At 59.3% G+C, this 17,633-nt stretch overlaps 2 protein-coding genes across 5 annotated transcripts; one reads left to right on the top strand and one right to left on the bottom strand.

Moving 5' to 3' along the window:
* Positions 1-296: 296 nt before the first annotated feature.
* MOV10 (Mov10 RNA helicase) lies at positions 297-7,089 on the top strand. The gene is made up of 22 exons (XM_071578565.1): positions 297-565; positions 1,425-1,521; positions 1,622-1,755; positions 1,837-2,075; positions 2,153-2,393; positions 2,626-2,748; positions 2,837-2,990; positions 3,070-3,224; positions 3,344-3,520; positions 3,603-3,750; positions 3,844-4,005; positions 4,100-4,203; positions 4,426-4,523; positions 4,613-4,732; positions 4,818-4,920; positions 5,109-5,232; positions 5,313-5,504; positions 5,647-5,721; positions 5,834-5,959; positions 6,121-6,209; positions 6,346-6,467; positions 6,691-7,089. Exons 1-21 carry the CDS (start codon positions 432-434, stop codon positions 6,458-6,460), a joined length of 2,910 nt encoding a protein of 969 aa, XP_071434666.1. The 5' UTR covers positions 297-431; the 3' UTR covers positions 6,461-6,467; positions 6,691-7,089.
* A 349-nt stretch (positions 7,090-7,438) lies between these two features.
* On the bottom strand, positions 7,439-17,336 carry RHOC (ras homolog family member C). Of its 4 annotated transcripts, none has more exons than XM_071578676.1 (6): positions 17,250-17,336; positions 15,709-15,975; positions 9,171-9,328; positions 8,819-8,939; positions 8,374-8,504; positions 7,439-8,244 (listed from the first exon to the last, which is right to left on the bottom strand). In XM_071578676.1, the coding sequence occupies exons 2-6, from the start codon at positions 15,728-15,730 to the stop codon at positions 8,071-8,073; spliced, it is 606 nt and encodes a 201-aa protein (XP_071434777.1). In that variant the 5' UTR covers positions 15,731-15,975; positions 17,250-17,336; the 3' UTR covers positions 7,439-8,070. The 4 variants fall into 4 exon arrangements, with proteins under 4 accessions (XP_071434777.1, XP_071434779.1, XP_071434778.1 ...); XM_071578678.1 differs by having other exon boundaries at positions 15,903-15,975; XM_071578677.1 differs by lacking the exon at positions 17,250-17,336 and adding an exon at positions 16,091-16,181.
* Positions 17,337-17,633: the final 297 nt, after the last annotated feature.

The following is a 17,633-nucleotide window of genomic DNA, read 5'->3' as shown; positions in this document are numbered from 1 at the left end:
TGTCTGTCATTTCTGGGGTCACTTTGCGATGGCGAGGATGCGCCCCGCGGGGTCGCGGGTGGGTCAGACCCCGCCCCAGCCCCTCCTCTCCCAGCCAGGGCAATGCCCACGGCCGGACCCCTCTGTGGGGCGCGGGACCCCGGGTGAGGCTCTCGGTGCCCGGCGCGGGGCGATGCTGCGGGGCAGGAGGCGCCGGCGGGAGCCGCCCCCGATCTCCCCCCGCGGTCCAGGCGGGCGGTCCCGAGGGCGCACGGCCCCTTTCGCTTTCGTTTCTCCCTGAACGACCAGCCCCGGGTCAGCCCAGCCCAGCCCAGCCCAGCCCGGCTTAACCTGGTGCACGTCGACAAGGCACGCCACGCCTTAGCACACCTTGGTACACCTTGGCATAGCTCGGCGCGGTTCGGCGCGGCTCGGCACGGCTCGGCTCAACCATGCCGCGGTTCAGTGTGGCTGAGGCCAGGCGGTGGGGGGATCAGTTCGTGCAGTTCCTGCAGGACACGGGCCGGGAGCAGGAGAGCCAGCGGGAAACTCTGCGGAGCATCTACAACCAGGAGTTCCGGGGCAGGTGAGAGTCAGACCCGGGCAGCATCACTCGGGACGGTCCCCCTGGCCAGCATCAGCCATTCCCCCTGGCTGGTATTGCCCAATCCTTGGGCCAGCATCCCCAGTGCCTGACCAGTGTGACTGGTCCTCAGCACCATCACTGGGCCCCCAAGCCCCTTGGTATTGCCACAGTTCTGCTGGGATGATCCCCAGCTCCATGGGACCTCAGCAGCTGTCTGGGCAAGGCCTTGGATACCCACTGCCCTCCACAGTCCCCACCTCACCCTGCTGACACCACTCACACTGGCTCTTGTGCAACATCACCACTGTTAATCATTGGCAGAGCCAGGGCTCAGCGCTCTAGTGGGTGGCAGGGTGAGCCCTGAGGTGCAGGAGGAGGCACTTGGTGAGTCATTGCTACACTACCTGTGCCTTATAGGAGCCCTCATCTGTGCCATCTCAGCCCCTGGGGCTGGGCCAGTGGGTGACCCCTCTGGGTGGCATCTTCTGTCAAGGATCTGGGGACAGGGAGAAGTCCCTGCCCTGCTGTTGCTTGAGCACTGGTGGGGACAGGGACTGCATGGCTGTCAGGGCCAGGCAGTGACACCATGGCACAGCTGGAATGGCCATGGCACAGCTGGAACAGCCATGGCACAGCATGGAGTTGCTGCAGGAGCCTGCAGGGATGTAAGATTTGCACAGCCCAGTAGGAAGCTCAAGTCCTTCTCCCTCTCCTGTTGCAGAGGGGACCCACTGTGAGCTACCTCACTGCAGCCTCAGTGCCCTGCTTCATCTTCCCACTTCCCTCCCCTCAGCTGCCCGTGCCCCTGGCAGCCTGGCCATGCTCTGTCCCTCACAAACCCTCTCCCTTGCCCCTGCAGGATTGACACCAGGATTCCCAGCTTCTCCTGCACTTTGTACTCCCTGAGAGTGACCCACCGGGCACAGGTGTATGGGCAGGTGGTGCAACTCAAGAAGGTGAGGGAGGCGCCTGGCTGGGGTAGCACCCACCGGGACTGGCTCCACGAGACCCCCAGCAGGACCCCGGGGCCAGGCTGATGGGGGCTGCTCCTCGCAGGTGAAGAGGCGTGTGGTGGTGGCAGACCAGTACCGGCGACCCAGAACGAACGCAGACACATCAGAGTCCACATCTGCCTCGGGGCAGCAGCCCAGCTCTGCTCCACAAGTGCCCCAGAGCTATGCCAAGCAGCGGTATGACCAACCCCACCCTGCCCTGAGTAGTCCCCAAACCCACCACCCTGGCTGGCAAAGCCTGACCCTCCCTCCCCGCAGCGCCGAGCTCATCCGTGGGAAGCACAGGGTGGAGATTGTCTCAGAGTATGACCAGGACAATGGGGACATCCGCTTCCCGGTGGTGCCAGGCGAGCCCCGGACAGTCACTGTGCAGGTGCAGAACCGCGGGGCGCAGGTGGTGACGCTGCGGCGGTGCCAGCCACGCCTGCAGCCACAGGAGCTCTCCTTCACCGATGAGCAAGGAGTGACACAGGGACAGGCCCTGCTGCTGCACCCGGGTAGGGTCCGGTTCTGTCCCACCCCCTGCCCCGCTGGAGGGGATGCAGAACCCAACGCTCCCCTCTTGGCCCTGCAGGTGGCACATACCCCATCCAGGTGCGCTGCCTCACCACCTGCAATGGGCACTTCAGCACCATGGTGGTGTTCGAGTTCATCAAGGAGCCAGACGAGCCCTTCAGCATCTCACGCTATGTCGCTGCCATCGCCGAGAGCCAGCTGGCCAAAGACCTGGGGCCCTCGGCACCTTTCCAGCCTTACCAGGCCAGCCTCCAGCGCCCTGTCACCGTCATCACCGAGGATGGCATTCCCCCTGACAGGTACATGGCAGTCACCTGCTGCCATCCTGCACAGAGGGGCCCAGCCTGTTCTCCAGCCAGGACAAGGCTCAGCTCTTGGGCCTCAGTGGTCTGGCACCCCAGGAAAATGCTTCATCCCGGTGCGATGGCTGGTGCCAGCAGGGCTGGGGACACACTGCTTGTTGGGATGGTCATGGCTCAAGGGGGAGCCCAGCCCTGCAGTCCCTGCAGCACTGCTGTCCCCTCCATCCAGCTCCCTGAAAAACGAACTGGAGAGGGAAATCCCTCTGGGCACTTACCAGTACCCAAGGAACCTCAAGGACACAATCCTGCATGGACCCAACACCAATGCCAGCTCTGCCTGGGCTGCCATGCGGTGAGTACCAAGGGCTGGGGGCAATGTCAAGGTGTCCCCCCAGAGCCAAGGTGTCTCTGGAATACAGCGACATCCCTGCTGCCCACAGCTCGCTGCTGGAAGCACCTCTGCAGGCTGATAACTACCACCAGAAGTTCCAGCTGCTGCTGCACCTGGAGGAGATTCAGATGGAGGTGGACATCCGGCGCTATGACATGCAGGACGTGACCATGGTGCAGGACAGGGGACTGCTGGTCCTCGATGTGTGTAGGGGAATCCAGGGGGTGGGAGGGGTGCCAGGGCTCCCAGGGGGCGTGGCATTACAGCAGCCATTTGGCACAGGTGCCCGGCGTGGCCGAGAACCGCCCGTCCGTGCTGAGGGGGGACCACCTCTTTGCCCACCTGAGCAGTGAGAGGGACCACTCCCCGCTCGTCCAGTACAAGGGCTACGTGCACAGTGTGGAGCTGGAGAAGGTCAGGCTGGGCTTCTCCTCCAAGTGAGTGATGTCTGGGCTCAGCAGCCCTGTTTGGAGATGCCAAAGGCTGGGAACTGGTTGGAAAGGGCTAGGAGGGCGTGGGGGTGTCCCCAGGCCCTGCTCACACCACTCCTTCCCAGGCTGCAGAATAAGTTTGTGAAAAACCTGAAGTTCGACGTGACCTTCACCTTCAACCGGCTGCCGCTGCAGGTTCAGCACCGAGCTGCAGTCCTGGCCATGAGGCGCGGCTTGTCCAGCCTCCTCTTCCCCTCTGCCTCCTGCCACAAGTCCCTCTTCTCAGGCCCCTTCCAGCCCCGGTGAGTGCCCAGTTCCGCGGGTCGGGAGGATCCGCGGGGATGGAGCGGACGGGGACCGGCAGCGCAGCCTCTGCTCCCTCAGGTGGTTCGACCGCAAGCTGCAGGCGAACGAGGAGCAGTGCAGGGCGGTGACCCACATCGTGACAGGGATGTCCCGGCCAGCCCCGTACCTCATCTTCGGCCCCCCTGGCACCGGCAAGACGGTCACTGTGGTGGAGGCCATCAAGCAGGTGAGCAACAGGTGCCCAGGTCCAGCCCCGGGCATTGCTGCCTATACTGGCCCATGGGACTCAGTACTGTCACCTCCTCCTCCTCCCATCCAGGTGTGGATGTGCTTCAAGGACGCCCGGATCTTGGCCTGTGCCCCTTCCAACAGTGCTGCAGACCTGCTGTGCCAGCGCCTCATCACAGACATGGCCCCTCGGGATGTCTACAGGCTCATTGCCAACTCCAGGAACTACAGGGAGGTGCCTGCTGATATCAGGGTAGGTCCCTGCCCCTCCATCCCAGCATCCTGCCAGCACATCTGCCCTGGCAGCCCCCGGGAGAGCTGGACCCCACCCAATGCCTGTGTTCCAGCCCTGCTGCAACTGGGATGATGAGCAGAGCAGCTACGTGTACCCAAGCAAGGAGTACCTGCGGCGCTACCGTATCATCGTCACCACGTTGGTGACAGCAGGAAGGTCAGAGGGGTTGGGATTGTCCCTGGTATCCAGGGAGGGTGGATCCAGGGGCTGCCTTGCAGCCAGACTGTGAGGGCAGCCCCTCTGGGATTCAACGGGGAGGTGCAGGAGGGCAGGCAGCAGCAGGGACCCCTCCTCTGCATGAGGATGAGGATGAAGGGGAGGAAGGATGGCCAGGTGGGACAGGGATGCTGAGGTAGTCTCATTCCACCTCTCCTTCAGGCTGGCATCAGCCAACTTCCCTGCTGGGTTTTTCTCTCACGTCTTCATTGACGAGTGTGGCCAGGCAGTAGAGCCCGAGAGTGTGGTCGCCATCGCTGGTGAGTGGTGCCTCGGTAGTCTGGGGGACCAGCATCTCTGCATGGCCCAGGATCCCCCCAATCCCATACTGAGCTCTCCCTGTTCCCAGGGCTCCTGACTCCCATGGACCAGAAGACCAATCCCAAAGGGGGGCAGCTGGTGCTGGCAGGAGACCCCAAGCAGCTGGGCCCTGTCCTGACCTCGCCACTGGCCATCGAGCATGGTTTGGGTGAGTGGAGAGAGGTGTGGGAGCCCTGCTGGTGCCAGGGTGCTGAGCAGCCTTGCAGGGAACCATGAGATCTCACTGGGCACAGGCACCTCACTGCTGGAGAGGCTGATGCTGCACAACCCTCTGTACAAGAAGTCCAGTGGAGGATACGACCCACAGTTCGTCACCAAACTGCTCTGGAACTACAGGTGGGGACAGTGACGGTGCAGGCAGGAGTGGGGCTGCTCTGTGGCTGCAGCTCCAGCCAGGATCTGTGTGTGTCCCCCAGAGCCTCATAGTGCCCCAGCTGGTGTGGGGGACAGGAGTACATGTGTTGGCCTGGGAGGGTGCTGGACTGACATGGCACCCACCCTGGTCACTGTCCTGCCTCTTCCAGGTCCCACGAGGCCATCCTCAGGATCCCCAATGAGCTCTTCTATGACAGTGAGTTGAAGGCATACGCGAGTGACGGGCTCGATGTCCGGAATTTCTATTGCAACTGGGAGGAACTTCCCAAAAAAGTGAGGCAGGCAGCAGGGACGGGGCTGGGGGGAACTCCCAAGGCACAGGCAGAGCAGAGACCAATGCTCTGCATCCCCAGGGCTTCCCTATTATCTTCCATGGAGTTTGTGGGGAAGACCAGAGAGAGGAGAGGAGCCCCTCATTCTTCAACACAGCCGAAATTGAGGTGCTGGTTGACTACCTCAAGAAGCTGCTGCAGAGCCAGGGCAAAAAGGGCTGCCCCACGGTGTCCCCCAAGGAGATTGGCATCATCTCTCCCTACAGGAAGCAGGTGAGGGGCACGGCTCTGCAGGTAGGGCAGGGGCAGAGACCTCCCCAGTGAACAGGGGACACTGGAATGGATGGGCAACCTCGGGGCTGACATGTGAGGATGGCTCTGGGGTGGCTGGACTTTGTCACATGCCTTCCCCCAGGTAGAAAAGATTCGGAGAGCCATCACCTCCCTGGACCCCGTCCTGCGGAGGCTGACGGACATCAGCCAGCTGAAAGTAAGTCCTGGGCATGGAGAGGAGAGAAGCCCACCCTGCTGCAGGAGGGGATAGCCCTGCCAGCCCCAGCCTGAGGGTGCTCCCATCCCCTCACCTGCTGTCCCTGTCCCAGGTGGGCTCTGTGGAGGAGTTCCAGGGCCAGGAGCGACGCGTCATCCTCATCTCCACCGTGCGCAGCTGCAGCACGTACCTCCAGTTCGATGAGACCTTCAGGCTGGGCTTCCTCAAGAACCCCAAGGTACTTCACTGCCCCAAGAAGACCCTTCTCCCTCCTGGTTCCCTCAGGCAGGCAGAGCTCCTCCAGGTGCTTGGTGCCACACCAGAGCTGCCTGCACCAAGGTGGGGCTGAGAGGGGGCGAGAGGTGCTGCAGCCAGGTAAAGCCCTCTTGTCCTCTTCAGAGGCTCAACGTGGCCCTCACCAGGGCCAAGGCTCTGCTGATCGTGGTGGGTAACCCAATCGTGCTCAGCAAGGATGAACACTGGCACAGGTGAGCTGTTCCTGGCCCCTGCCACAGGCTATTGTCACCAGCACCTGCTTTTCCCTGCTGCTGGCACACCCAGTGCTGTGGAGCAGCAAGGCCAGTGCCACCTCCTGCCCACTCTGCCCTGGTTCTGCACCCACAGGTTCCTCAGGTACTGCAAGGGAGAGGGTGGCTATACAGGATACCCCTATGAGGAGGAGAGCACAGATGAGGACAGACTGACTGCCAACCTCCAGGGGCTGCGGCTCAACATTTAACACCCAGGTGAGCAGGGCTGGGCACTGCCAGTGGGGCCCTGGCACCAGCAGGGTGCTGGTCCTGCCCTGCCAGCACCTTGGGGCACCAGAATAGCCAGGGTTAGGGTTAGAGGCACTGGGAAGCTTCTCCTGCCCTAGATGTGACAGGGCTTAGGATGGGTCCTCATTTAGAGGTTGCATGTCTGTACCCCCAAGCCAGGGGCCGGTTCTGCCATGATGTTTCTCTGCAGGAAGCCCATGTGGGAAAGAAGAAGGCCCATGAAGCTCCAGCCCCCTCAGCCCACCCTGGCCTGCAGCAGCCCTTGTTCTCCCCTTATCTCAGTCCTGGAATGCTCCATGCATCCCTGCAGAGTTGGGGCTGAACGCACTGGACCAGAGGATGGTGCAAGCCTTTTGTTGCCAGCCAGGAGCCCCAGCACAGACCATGGGGCAGCCCCCTCCCCCGGACCATGCCAGCACTGGACTGGAACCACTCTCCTTTTTAACCAGTTTTTGACAAATCTGTGGGTGGGTGTCTGGGACAGCCAGGGACTTGTCAAGCACAGGGTGGCTCAGCTCCCCACTGGGCAGCTGCCTGGCCTGAGAGCTGGCATGGCTGTGCAGGCACTGTGTTTCCCTGGAATAAATATTTAGAGAAACACTGTCTATTGAGGCTGGGGTTCTGCCACAATGACAGGGCTGCCAGAGCAGGGTCAGGCTCACTGCAGCCCTGTCCTGACCTGCCCCAGCGCCAGGATGGCTCCAGCAGTGACAGCAGTGCCCATCACCCGGGGACTGGGTACAGCTGGGGAGCTCCTTTCTGGCTTCCTGGCTCTTACCCAAGGGCATGATGCTGCAGCAGCAGCTGAAGCAAGAGGAGCTGTGGGCCGAGCAAGTCCCCACCCCTGCAGCATGAGGCCTCAGTCCCCAGGCAGGAGCCCTTAGCAGTGAGGGGCACGAAGGAGAGCTGGAAGGACGCCACTCAAGCAAGAGTTGCAATTACTAAAATACCAATTTGCATTTATTCTCCCAATTACACAGTTCAGTTTACTGGTGCCAAGTCTGTGACTGAGGCAGACTCGAAGGCGGCGATGCCGGCAGAGCTGGGCACACATCCCGGGAGCAGAGCACTCCTGGCAGCACTGAGCCCGGCTCTGCTCACAGACGGGGCTAAAGCTGCCCAGGCAAGTCTGTGTAACACTGGTGTGTGCTGCCTGCATGGCCAAGGGGAGCAGGCAGAGCACCCTGAGGGCCCAGCACACCCCACACGCGAGCTGTGGGCAGCAACCAGAGGCACCTCCCGCTTCTGTGGCACCTGCCCAGAGCTGGGGAGGGAGAGAGAATACCAAGGCAATCTCCATGGAAAAGGCAAGACCAGGGAGATTGGTACAAAACAGGGCGACACGGGGAGTGACACAAACCCCCGGCCCATGGAGAGCAGCGGGCACTGAAGGCACTGGCCCCTCGTGGCCCTGGAATCTCGCAGGGACACCCCACGGGCTTGGGTGGCAGCTCTGGTGCTGAGGGTTCAGGACAGGCACTGGCATCTCGAGGTCCCACTTTGGCTGCCAGTGCTCCCTCCCCAGGCAGGGCAGGGCAGGCAGGTGCTGGTGCAGGTGCCAGGGGGATGCTCAGAGCAGCGGGCAGGCTCTGCGCTTCTTGTTCTTGCGGACCTGCAGGCCGGCACGGGTGGCCATCTCGAACACCTCCCGCACCCCCTCCTTCGTCTTGGCTGAGCACTCAAGGTAGCCGAAGGCGTTGATCCTGTTGGCCATGTCCCTCCCCTCCTCTGGCTTCACTGGCTCCTAGGAAGCAGTAAAAAGAGGGCTTGGAAACACTGCCAGGACACAGCAGCAACTGCCCTTAGGGCATCCAGCCCATCGTGCCAAGGACCCAGCCTGGGCAGAGGCAGCGGGACCTGAGGCTGTCCCCACCTGCTTCATCTTGGCCAGCTCCCGACGTGTGTGCTCATCGTTCCGCAGGTCCTTCTTGTTCCCCACCAGGATGATGGGCACGTTGGGGCAGAAGTGCTTCACCTCTGGCGTCCACTTCTCAGGGATGTTCTCTGCAAGGAGCACACATGGAACATCATGAGTTGAGGGGCTGCTCCTCCCCAGCCTCCCCTCAGGAACCAGCCCCAGGCTTTTCCCATAGGGTGCAGGGAGAGCTGGCCCCATGGCGTCCTTCTCTCCCAACACCTCCACCCAGCCAGGAAATTCCCAGCATTTCCCTGGAGCACACACAAAGCCAGCGGATAAATAGAAGGCTCTGGCAGCCCTCTGGGAGGTGGCAAAGGGGCTTTCTGGACCCCTGGGAGTTCAGCAGCAGTACTCAGTCCTGCAGGAGCCCCAGCTGCCCCCTTGCTCCCCAAGTCCCTACCGAGGCTGTCTGGGCTGTCGATAGAAAAGCACATGAGGATAACGTCTGTGTCCGGGTACGAGAGGGGCCGCAGCCTGTCATAGTCCTCTTGTCCTGCTGTGTCCCACAAGGCCAGCTCCACCTGGGAGGAGAGAGGGATATGGCTCAGCAGCCCTGCAGGCCAGGACTGACAGATTTATCTCCCTCAGGTACAGCTGTGGTCTTCCCCAAACGGGCAGGCTCAGGGTGGTCCAGAAAGGCAGGAGCCATGGGGGTCTGAGCTACAAGGACCAGCCCTGGTGGCAGCACGGGGCAGTGGCTCTGCCAGTGTGGGGCCATGGGAGGAATGGGATGGAATGGTGATGGTCCTCACCTGCTTCCCATCTACCTCTATGTCAGCAATGTAGTTTTCAAACACGGTGGGCACGTAGACCTCGGGGAACTGGTCCTTGCTGAAGACGATCAGCAGGCACGTCTTCCCACAGGCACCATCTCCCACGATCACCAGCTTCTTCCTGATGGCTGCCATCGCTGTGGGGACAGCAGCAGGTGAGCAGGGCAGAGCAGTCCATGCTCCCAGCCCTAAAAAGTTCTGTGTAGCAGACACAGGCACTTGGGCATATCCCACTGGCCAGGATGGAGGCTCTTCCAGCCCCCCTCGGACACTCCTCTGGCTTCAGCACACACCAGTTCATGGGCATTGCAAGAACCGGCCTGACTGGAACCATTTACACCCAGCATTGCTGCTGTGGCCAGGAGAACCATCCCAGTGTTGTCCCAGCCATGGTCAGTGCTGGTGGCTGCACGCAGGGACCTCGTGAGGGGTGACAAACTGAGCCTTACCCACCCCACAGGGCACCAACACCCCAACCATCCAACCCTCGCTGGGCTTTGCTGTTTACCCAGGTAAACAGGATTTTAGACAGCCTCGGAGTGCCACACACATGCTGGGTTTATTTTGGATTATAAATTCTTCAGGGCAGAAACTGTGCTCCAGGTTTCACCCAGGCACGCTCAGCAGCTCCCAAATAAGCTGATCAGCAGCTGGAACGCACCAGGCTGAGCCCTTGGAGGTCCAGACAAGCACAACCTGTGTGCCTGGCACCCAGCACCAGGCTGGCCCTGGCCCAGCCTGTCTGACAAAGGAGCCTTTGCCACAGAACCAAGAGAGCCGATGCTGGCACTGGGAGCAGGAGAAGGTGCCAGCCATCCCTCAGCAAACACAGGCAAAACCCATGGCAAAGCGGGTGGCTTTCTGCCCCAAGGCAGAAGGATGCAGCCCTGCAAGGAAACCATGTCTTTGCATCCCTCAAGTTCAAAAAGGGATTACAGCTGAGCCTGGGAATCGTCCAGGACAATGCCACAAAACGCCTGGCACAGCATCTGAATGAGGCATGAGAAAATCTGCCATGGTGGGATCACATCACTCCCAACCTCGGCACCAAAATCTCTTTCCCACTTCCAGCTTCCCAGACACCTCAGTCCAAAAGGCCTGACCCCCTCCTGAAGTGCCTTTGGCACATTGCCAGCTCCCTGTCCCTACAGAGATCCCAGGAATGACACAAGCTGACAGCTCAGGGTTTCATCCCTGAAAATTCACACTGCTCCGGGAGAAATTACAGGAGGCCAGAAAACTGCTCCTGAAGGCAGGGACATGCCACGTCCCCCTGGGGGACAGCCCTGTCCTGCTCCAAACCCTTTGCCTGGGTGGCAGGAAGGGAAGGGTCTGGGATGCTGGGAGTCTTGGGAAGGTTCAGGGGAAATAACCCTGTGGGAAGGCCACACACCTGCAGATGCACAGAACTGCAAGTGGATCACACTGGGATCATGCTGGGATCACCTCAGGAAGGCCAGGACATCATAAGCCTGGCATTTAACCAGGGCACTGAGCTGAGCATTAAGGCTGGGCACCTGTCCCCAACCAGATGATCACAGCCACACCCTGAGCCAACACAAAAGGGAGGAAAAGAGGAAAAACCTGAGTCTGGCTGCATCATAATTAGCTGCAAGGAAGGATTAAGAAGTGAGCCTGAGTGGCTGACTCACATTCCAAAGGCAGGTGGCAGAGCTCGTCTCTCCCATGGGCATGCCTGGCAGGTCACCCCATCACACGTAACCTGGGGACACCATAGGGACCACCCCAGTCTCACAAATCAAACTGCCCAATGGTTTGGGGAAAAGAGAGACAATTTCACCCAAATCCAGGCCAGACCTTGCCATAGCCCTGGATCTTTGCAGGTTCCAAGCACTCTGGCTCACAAGCTGAGGCAGGAATGGTTTGTGGCTGCTGAGTGCTGTGGAGCTGTTAATAGAAACAGTGGGCTGGCACTTGTGAGGTGAGAAGAGTGAGGATCAAGGGCTGCATCCGGCAGGATCCAGCACTCCTCAGCCAGGAGCCTCGGGGTCGGGCACACATCCCAGTGGAGCAGCATGTCCACAGAAAGGGTGTGCATGTTTGTGCATCACTGAAGCTGGAGGAAAAAATAAAGGTGCCCCAAAAGGGTCCCTTTTAGGGACCAGGGGCACTTTTTAGGAACCAGGGGCACATTTTAGGGGGGCAGGGGCTGAGCTCCTGTCCCTGTTCCCCCTGCCCTTATTGGGGCTGGGCCAGGGACACCGACAGTTCCAGCAGGGGCAGCTGGCCAAGAGCTCATCCCAAGGAGACACAGAGTTTGTGTTATGGAGGCAGATAGAAGGGCTGGAGGAGTCTGCTGGCTCCTGCCCACTTGAGGAGGACAACATATCCCTGGGGATACAGAAATGCATCACCCTTAGAATCACGGAATCATTAAGGTTGGAAAAGACTCCCACCATCATCAAGTTAGCTCAGTTGGTTAAAACTTCGTTGTAATAATGCCAAGGCCATGGGTTCAATCCCCTATGTGGGCCATTGACTTAAGAGTTGGACTCAATGATCCTTGTGGGTCCCTTCTGTGATCTGCAGAAAGTCTGACCCTTACTGCAAACCACCATCTGAGCAAAGTTCATCCTCCCTCCCAGGAACACGTCCACAGCAGGAGAAAAGGACAGCTCAGGGACAAAAAAGTCTGTTTACTCAGACACAAAGCTGTTTTGCTGCTGCAAAACATGATTTGCTGCTCTGTGACTCTGTATCTCCAGGACGGACGGAGGAGGAGCAGCAGTTTGGGCTGTGCCATTATCTAACCCACAGCACAAGGCAGACGACACATCTGCAGTGTGAGGAGCAGCAGATGCCTGAGGAGACAAACACCCACTCCCAGACAGACACCAGGACCTGCCTGTGCCCAGTCTGCAGACACTGGATTGAAACCAAAAACAACCAGAGCAGCACAGCTCCTGCCCCAGTACTGCCCTGCCCACACACTGCCTGGCGAGGGGGACAGTGGGTGCTCCAAACTGACCAGTCACTGCACCCAGAGCTCCTTCCCACGGCCTCTCTCGTCCTCCCTGACCCGGGACGGCTCCAGCCCCCGTAGCTCCCAAGCCCGGCGTGATGCCGAGCAGTGACTCAGAGGGCAGAGGCACCGTCCCCACCCGAAATCTCAGCACAATTCATTCCATTACTCACGAGAGCCATCCAGAAATAGCCCATTACTAATGCAGAGCTGGCATGCAAGGGCGAGCAGGGCAAGGAGGCTGGGAGGGCTGTAAGCCCTGGGGGCCAGCTGGGTGCCCCCATCCATGCCCTGGAGCCAGCAGATGGCACGGCACCCACACCAGATGCCAGCAGCACTCTGCTCCAGGAGAGATGAGCTCCTCTGTTCCTGAAGAGCTGGAGAGGGACTTCGGACAAGGGCCTGGAGAGACAGGACAAGTGGGAATGGCTTCAAACTGACAAAGGGCAGGGTTAGAAGGGATATTGAGAAGGACTTCCTCCCTGTGAGGGTGGTGAGGTCCTGGCACAGGGTGCACAGAGAAGCTGTGGCTGCCCCAGCCCTGGAAGTGTTCAGGGTCAGGTTGGACAGGGCTTGGAGCAACCTGGGCTAGTGGAGGGTGTTCCTGGCAAGGAATGGAACTGGATGATGTTTAAGGAGGTTCTTTCCAACTCAAACCATTCTTGGATTCTATGATAATTTGAGAACAGCTTTACTACAACTGCCATCAGGCCAAATGGTTAAAAGCACACAGTCATCCACAACAAGACATGGAAATTCAGATTTTAAACTCTGCCAAGTGCCAACCACCCTGAGTTACAGCCAAGGCTGCCCAGCCACACTGGCAACCCAACCCAGCCCAGCAGCTCTGTGGTGTGAGCAGCACTCTCAGGGCCCCACTGGAGATGCCTTCTGCTCATCCATGGAGATAACAAAAGGGAGCAGCAACCAAGTGCTGGCATCTCCCACTGCCAAACCCCGCAGGGCCCCTGTGCCCACCCCTGCCGTGGGCAGGCTGGGGCCACACCAGGGTGGCTGTGGGTTTAGTCTGTGCCACCGCTGCCAGCAGCAGCCTAATCCTCCTGAGCAGGCAGCGCCTTCAGCACGCCAAAGAGCTGCAACATGACCCCGAACTGCTCTACTTTCCAAGCAGCTATTCTAAAGCCATCACCATAAAATCAGCCAGGCTCCAGGGCAGCCCCTGTGTTATTGGCCTCTCCCAGCTGTGTGCTTCAAAATGTGAAGTTCCTGCTGAGCAGGAAATGGGGAATTCCTCTGGCAGCAGGATGTGTCCATCATCCAGTGGCTGCTACTGGGATCTCAGGAATTGCAGAGAAAGATGTTAACGCTTTGAAGGACTCCAACCAGGGACAGGAATCTTTCAACGAACCTCCTGGGCCACGCTCGAGTTCCCAGAGGTAACAGAAGGGTTTTGTTCTAAAGCAGAAATTCCCAAGCGCCTCTGACAGCCCCAACCCAGCCAGACCTGTCACACCACAGATCACAGCCCTGGCTGGAGGCACAGCCCCAAAGCCTGGGCAGGGCTAGGGGGGACAGAGCTGTGCTGGAAGCAGCCCCCTTGCAGGGACACCCCCAGTGCTGCCAGCATGGCATGGCCAGCTCCCCACAGCCCCCAGACCTCGAAAATAACCTCTTTCCAAACAAAACCTCCTCACCTATAAGAGCAGACATAGGAGGAGGGTGAAACCTCCAGGCAGTGCTCATGCAGCCACCAGCATTGCCTCCAGATCACTTTTTGGCCAGACACGGGACAACACAGACCTGGGGCTCATGTGTCTGCCTTGCAGAGCTGCCACCAAGCATCTCCTTACAGGCTGCTTTACAGAAAATATTCCCCTGCCCCAGCAACTCTGGCTGCTCCCCTTGGATGGGAGTTTCAGGGAAGAGCCAGCCCACAGCACAAAGCTCCATCACCCCCATGCCACACCACAGCACAACTACAGAACCAAACCACCTCTTGGACCAGCCCAAGATATTCCTGGTGTTGCTGTGCCTTCAGCTCTGCTACACTTTTCATTAGTTTAACAAGTAAAAGCAGCCAAGTGCTGGGTTGGAGCGATTTAACCCTTGTTTAGGAGAGAGCTGGGTAAACACAGCACAGACCAGGTTCAAGGCTAGAAGAGCCACAAGGCACGTAAACTGGATTTCAAAACCACACCCTTTCGGTTCAGGCTGTGCAGCTGTGACACACACAGGACCCCCAGCAGCTCCCAGCACCTAGAGGGAACACAGGAAAGATTTCCTCCCCAGCACAGCCAAGGACAGGCTGTCTCCACTTCTAAACACGTCCATGTGTGTGCACAGAGCTGCAATGAGAGCCAGGGGAGGGCACCTCAGGACAGGACCCTGAGAGGTGCCAGCAGGCAAACAAGAGTCACTTTGGCCAGCTCCAGGCCACTGTGGGCACTGGGGGGAAGCTCCTCCAAAATCCCTGTGGGAGCAGCTCCTGCTCCACCAACAGCTCACAGCTCTGACCAGCACAGTGACAGCCACAGTTGCCTCCAGGTACAGTCACAGGAAGAGGACTGGAGGTGTTTGGGGACAGGGTGACAGCAGCACACAGGCCATTGGCACACATCACCTGCAGACAGCTCTGCAGGGTTGTTTCACAACAGAAACAGTTTTAGCTGACTGGACTCACTGGGGCAATGAGAAAGTAAGTAAATTTTCAAACTAAGACACCTACAGGAATGCCCAGTGAGGGTAATTTCATTTGCTGAGATGCCTGGACAATGGCCAAGGCAGCACAGGACAAGTATCCTGGCCAGTGTCTCAGGTACCAGAGGGACTCATATAGAATCACAGAATCATTAAGGTTGAAAAGCACAAAAAAGTTCCAAAAAAGGCTGGAAGCAAAGAGCAATGCCAAAGGGAAACACAATGGCAGGGCTTGGGCTTTTGGGTGGATCACAGCTCAAGACGATCCAAGGGGCACTGGTTTTGGCACAGCAGTATCGGCAATTACACACTCCTCCAGCCTTGAGTTTGTGCAGCACAGACCAGTCCCCAGCCCTCACCCAGGCCAACAGCCATCACTGACACCCAGAGCACACCCACACCCACCAGCACTGCCCACTGCTCCCAGCCTCCCATCCCACCTCCCATCCCGCCCGCCTCCGCTGCCAAAACTGCCCGGCGCCAGGGAAAATGTCTGTATTTACCACTGGGAGAGCTGCCTGAAACCTTCCTCAGACCTCTAGGCCTGCCATATCCAAACGACAAGTGATCATCAAAATAGGAGCTCAACTCAGTGCTCAAGTTTAGACCTCGCCCATTTTTGGAGCTATTCTGTGGGTATGACCAGGCACAGGCTGGGCTTCCCAAAGGGTCACTGTCCAGACCCAGACCCGTAGCAGAGTGCCCAGGCTGGCTAGTTTCCATTGCTAAATCCCAGAAAAAAACCCCAAACAAACAAAAAACAACCATCCACAAGCAAAACAGAGAAAGGGACTTGGAACAGAAAGATTTGAAAGCCTAAACAAAGCTCAAACCGCAAAGCGCTTGAGCTTGGTGGGAAAAGCTGCCTGCCCTTACCTCCTTTTCCAAAGGACATCATGCCATGTTCTTATTTTACCTCCCGCGGAAGCGACAGCCTTCCCAGCCTCAGGGCAGTACAAGTGTCTTGCTGAAAGCTCCAAATAACACGCCACAATCGCAGCGGGTTGCCTGCACTCGTGCAACGCCTGACTGCCCCAGCGCCGATCAATGTTTGCTAATACATTCCTTACTTTTCATGGCAATACGCCTCTCCAGTGCAAACGGCAAGTTGGGAGGTGAGCCCGGTTAAACGCTCCCGAAAACCTGTTGGAAGACAGTGACTTGGCTTATTTTCCACTCAAATGTTTCCCTGGAGAAGCTGTAGCTGTCAGGAACGTGGATTCAAGTTAAAGTGCATAAAATCTCACGCAGTCTCTACCTTGAGCTACTTGCAGTTGAGGAGGAGCTGGACGTAAACTGAAACTGTTCGGACACTAAAAGCGCTTGGCAAAACAGAAACAAAATGCAACTGGTCTCCGTGACACACAGCCAGCCAAACCACTACCTCCCGTCTCCAGTTTCCTGACCGGAACGCTTTCCCAGGGATGTGAGCCCCCGCTCCCAGCCCACCCCACGCAGATGCAACGCGGGGCTCACGCTGCGGTTCTGCCGTGGGTGTTGAGAGCCTGAGGCTGCACTGAGGGGGGTTGGCGGCCGCGGGGAGACTTTGGCTGCCAGACTTTTCGTGCTGGAAAGGGCCGCGCAGTCATGCTTTTGGAATGCTCCCCTGCTCCTAAGACATTACACAATTATTTCCCCTCCCCGCAAGCCCCCCTAATATAAATGTTTAAGAATGAGCTCAGCAGTGAGCAAAGGGAAGTTTTTTCCTTTTTTTGAAGAAAACACAGAGCGGCCGCTCCGCGAGCAAGGCCGTGCACGGGGACGCTGCTGGAGCAGGGAATGTGGGGAGGGATGTGGCAACAACCCCTGGGCTCTCACCCTGGGTCAGTCACTGCCTGCGGGGCAACCGCTAGTTGGGACCCGCAGCCCAAGGCCACCCTCAAAGGACAACCCGCAGTGCCCACAGTACAGCTGACCCATCCCTGCCCACACCCAGGAACTCCCACCCCATCCCAGGCACACCCACTCCACCCTGTCCCGCTGCACCCCACCCAGCCCGGCTGGGGCACCCACCCCTATGCCCGGCTCCCCCAGCAGTGCCCGGACCGCATCCAGCACTGACCCTACACCCCACCCGTAACTCCCCAGTAATTCCAGACCCCACACTTTACCAGTACCAGTAACTCCACATCCCACTAGTAACTTCGGACCTCAATTCCCCAAAACGCCCCAAGTAATCCCCAACCTCAGTTCCCTCATGCCCCAAACCTCAGCTCCCCCAAACTGCCCCAGTAACTCAGACCCCATCACTACTAGTAATCCCAGACCTCAGTTTCCCCACACCCCAGCTCTGATCCCACTCCTTACCAGTACTCCCCAGTGTCCCCACTCCCCAGCTGTGCTCCCAGAACAGACCCCAGAACGGACCCCAGCCGCCCGCAGCCCCATCACTGCCCCCGCCGCTCCGCTCCCCGCACCTCTCTCCGCCGCTGTCCCGTCCCGGTCCCTCTCGCAGCTTCAGCCCCGCTCCCGGCTCCTCCGCGCGGCTCCGGGCACCGCCCCGTGCGGGGCCGCCTGGGAGGGCGGAGCGGGAGCGCTGGGCTGTGCCGAGCCATGCAGGGCTGTGCCGAGCCCGGTCGTGCCATGCCCCTTCCCAGCGTTGACCCCCGCGCGGCTCCGCGACCCACCGCTGTTTCCCCGCGGAGGTTTCTCCAGGTTCGGGTTCCCGAGGCCAAGTGAGGAGGGGATGGCCACAACTGCCCAGGGAACAGACAAACTCCCCGTGCCAGGCAGTGCCAACAGCAGAGACCACCCGTGCTTTGAACCCCAGCCAGGGGTCCCCCACCATTGGAGCCCAAGCC

The sequence above is a fragment of the Pithys albifrons genome, chromosome 28 (assembly GCF_047495875.1).
Source record: "Pithys albifrons albifrons isolate INPA30051 chromosome 28, PitAlb_v1, whole genome shotgun sequence".
Lineage (NCBI taxonomy): Eukaryota > Metazoa > Chordata > Aves > Passeriformes > Thamnophilidae > Pithys > Pithys albifrons.
Note: the sequence above shows the minus strand (reverse complement) of the source record. Positions and strands in the feature narration are given on the sequence as shown.

Coding starts and splice junctions, on each gene's coding strand:
- MOV10 (XM_071578565.1), top strand. CDS start 432: ATGCCGCGGTTCAGTGTGGCTGAGGCCAGGCGGTGGGGGGATCAGTTC. Junction 1,756..1,836: donor CAGAGCTATGCCAAGCAGCG/GTATGACCAACC, acceptor CCCTCCCCGCAG/CGCCGAGCTCATCCGTGGGA. Junction 2,991..3,069: donor GGGGACTGCTGGTCCTCGAT/GTGTGTAGGGGA, acceptor CATTTGGCACAG/GTGCCCGGCGTGGCCGAGAA.
- RHOC (XM_071578676.1), bottom strand. CDS start 15,730: ATGATGTCCTTTGGAAAAGGAG. Junction 8,505..8,818: donor CGACAGCCCAGACAGCCTCG/GTAGGGACTTGG, acceptor TGCTCCTTGCAG/AGAACATCCCTGAGAAGTGG. Junction 8,245..8,373: donor AGCTGGCCAAGATGAAGCAG/GTGGGGACAGCC, acceptor ACTGCTTCCTAG/GAGCCAGTGAAGCCAGAGGA.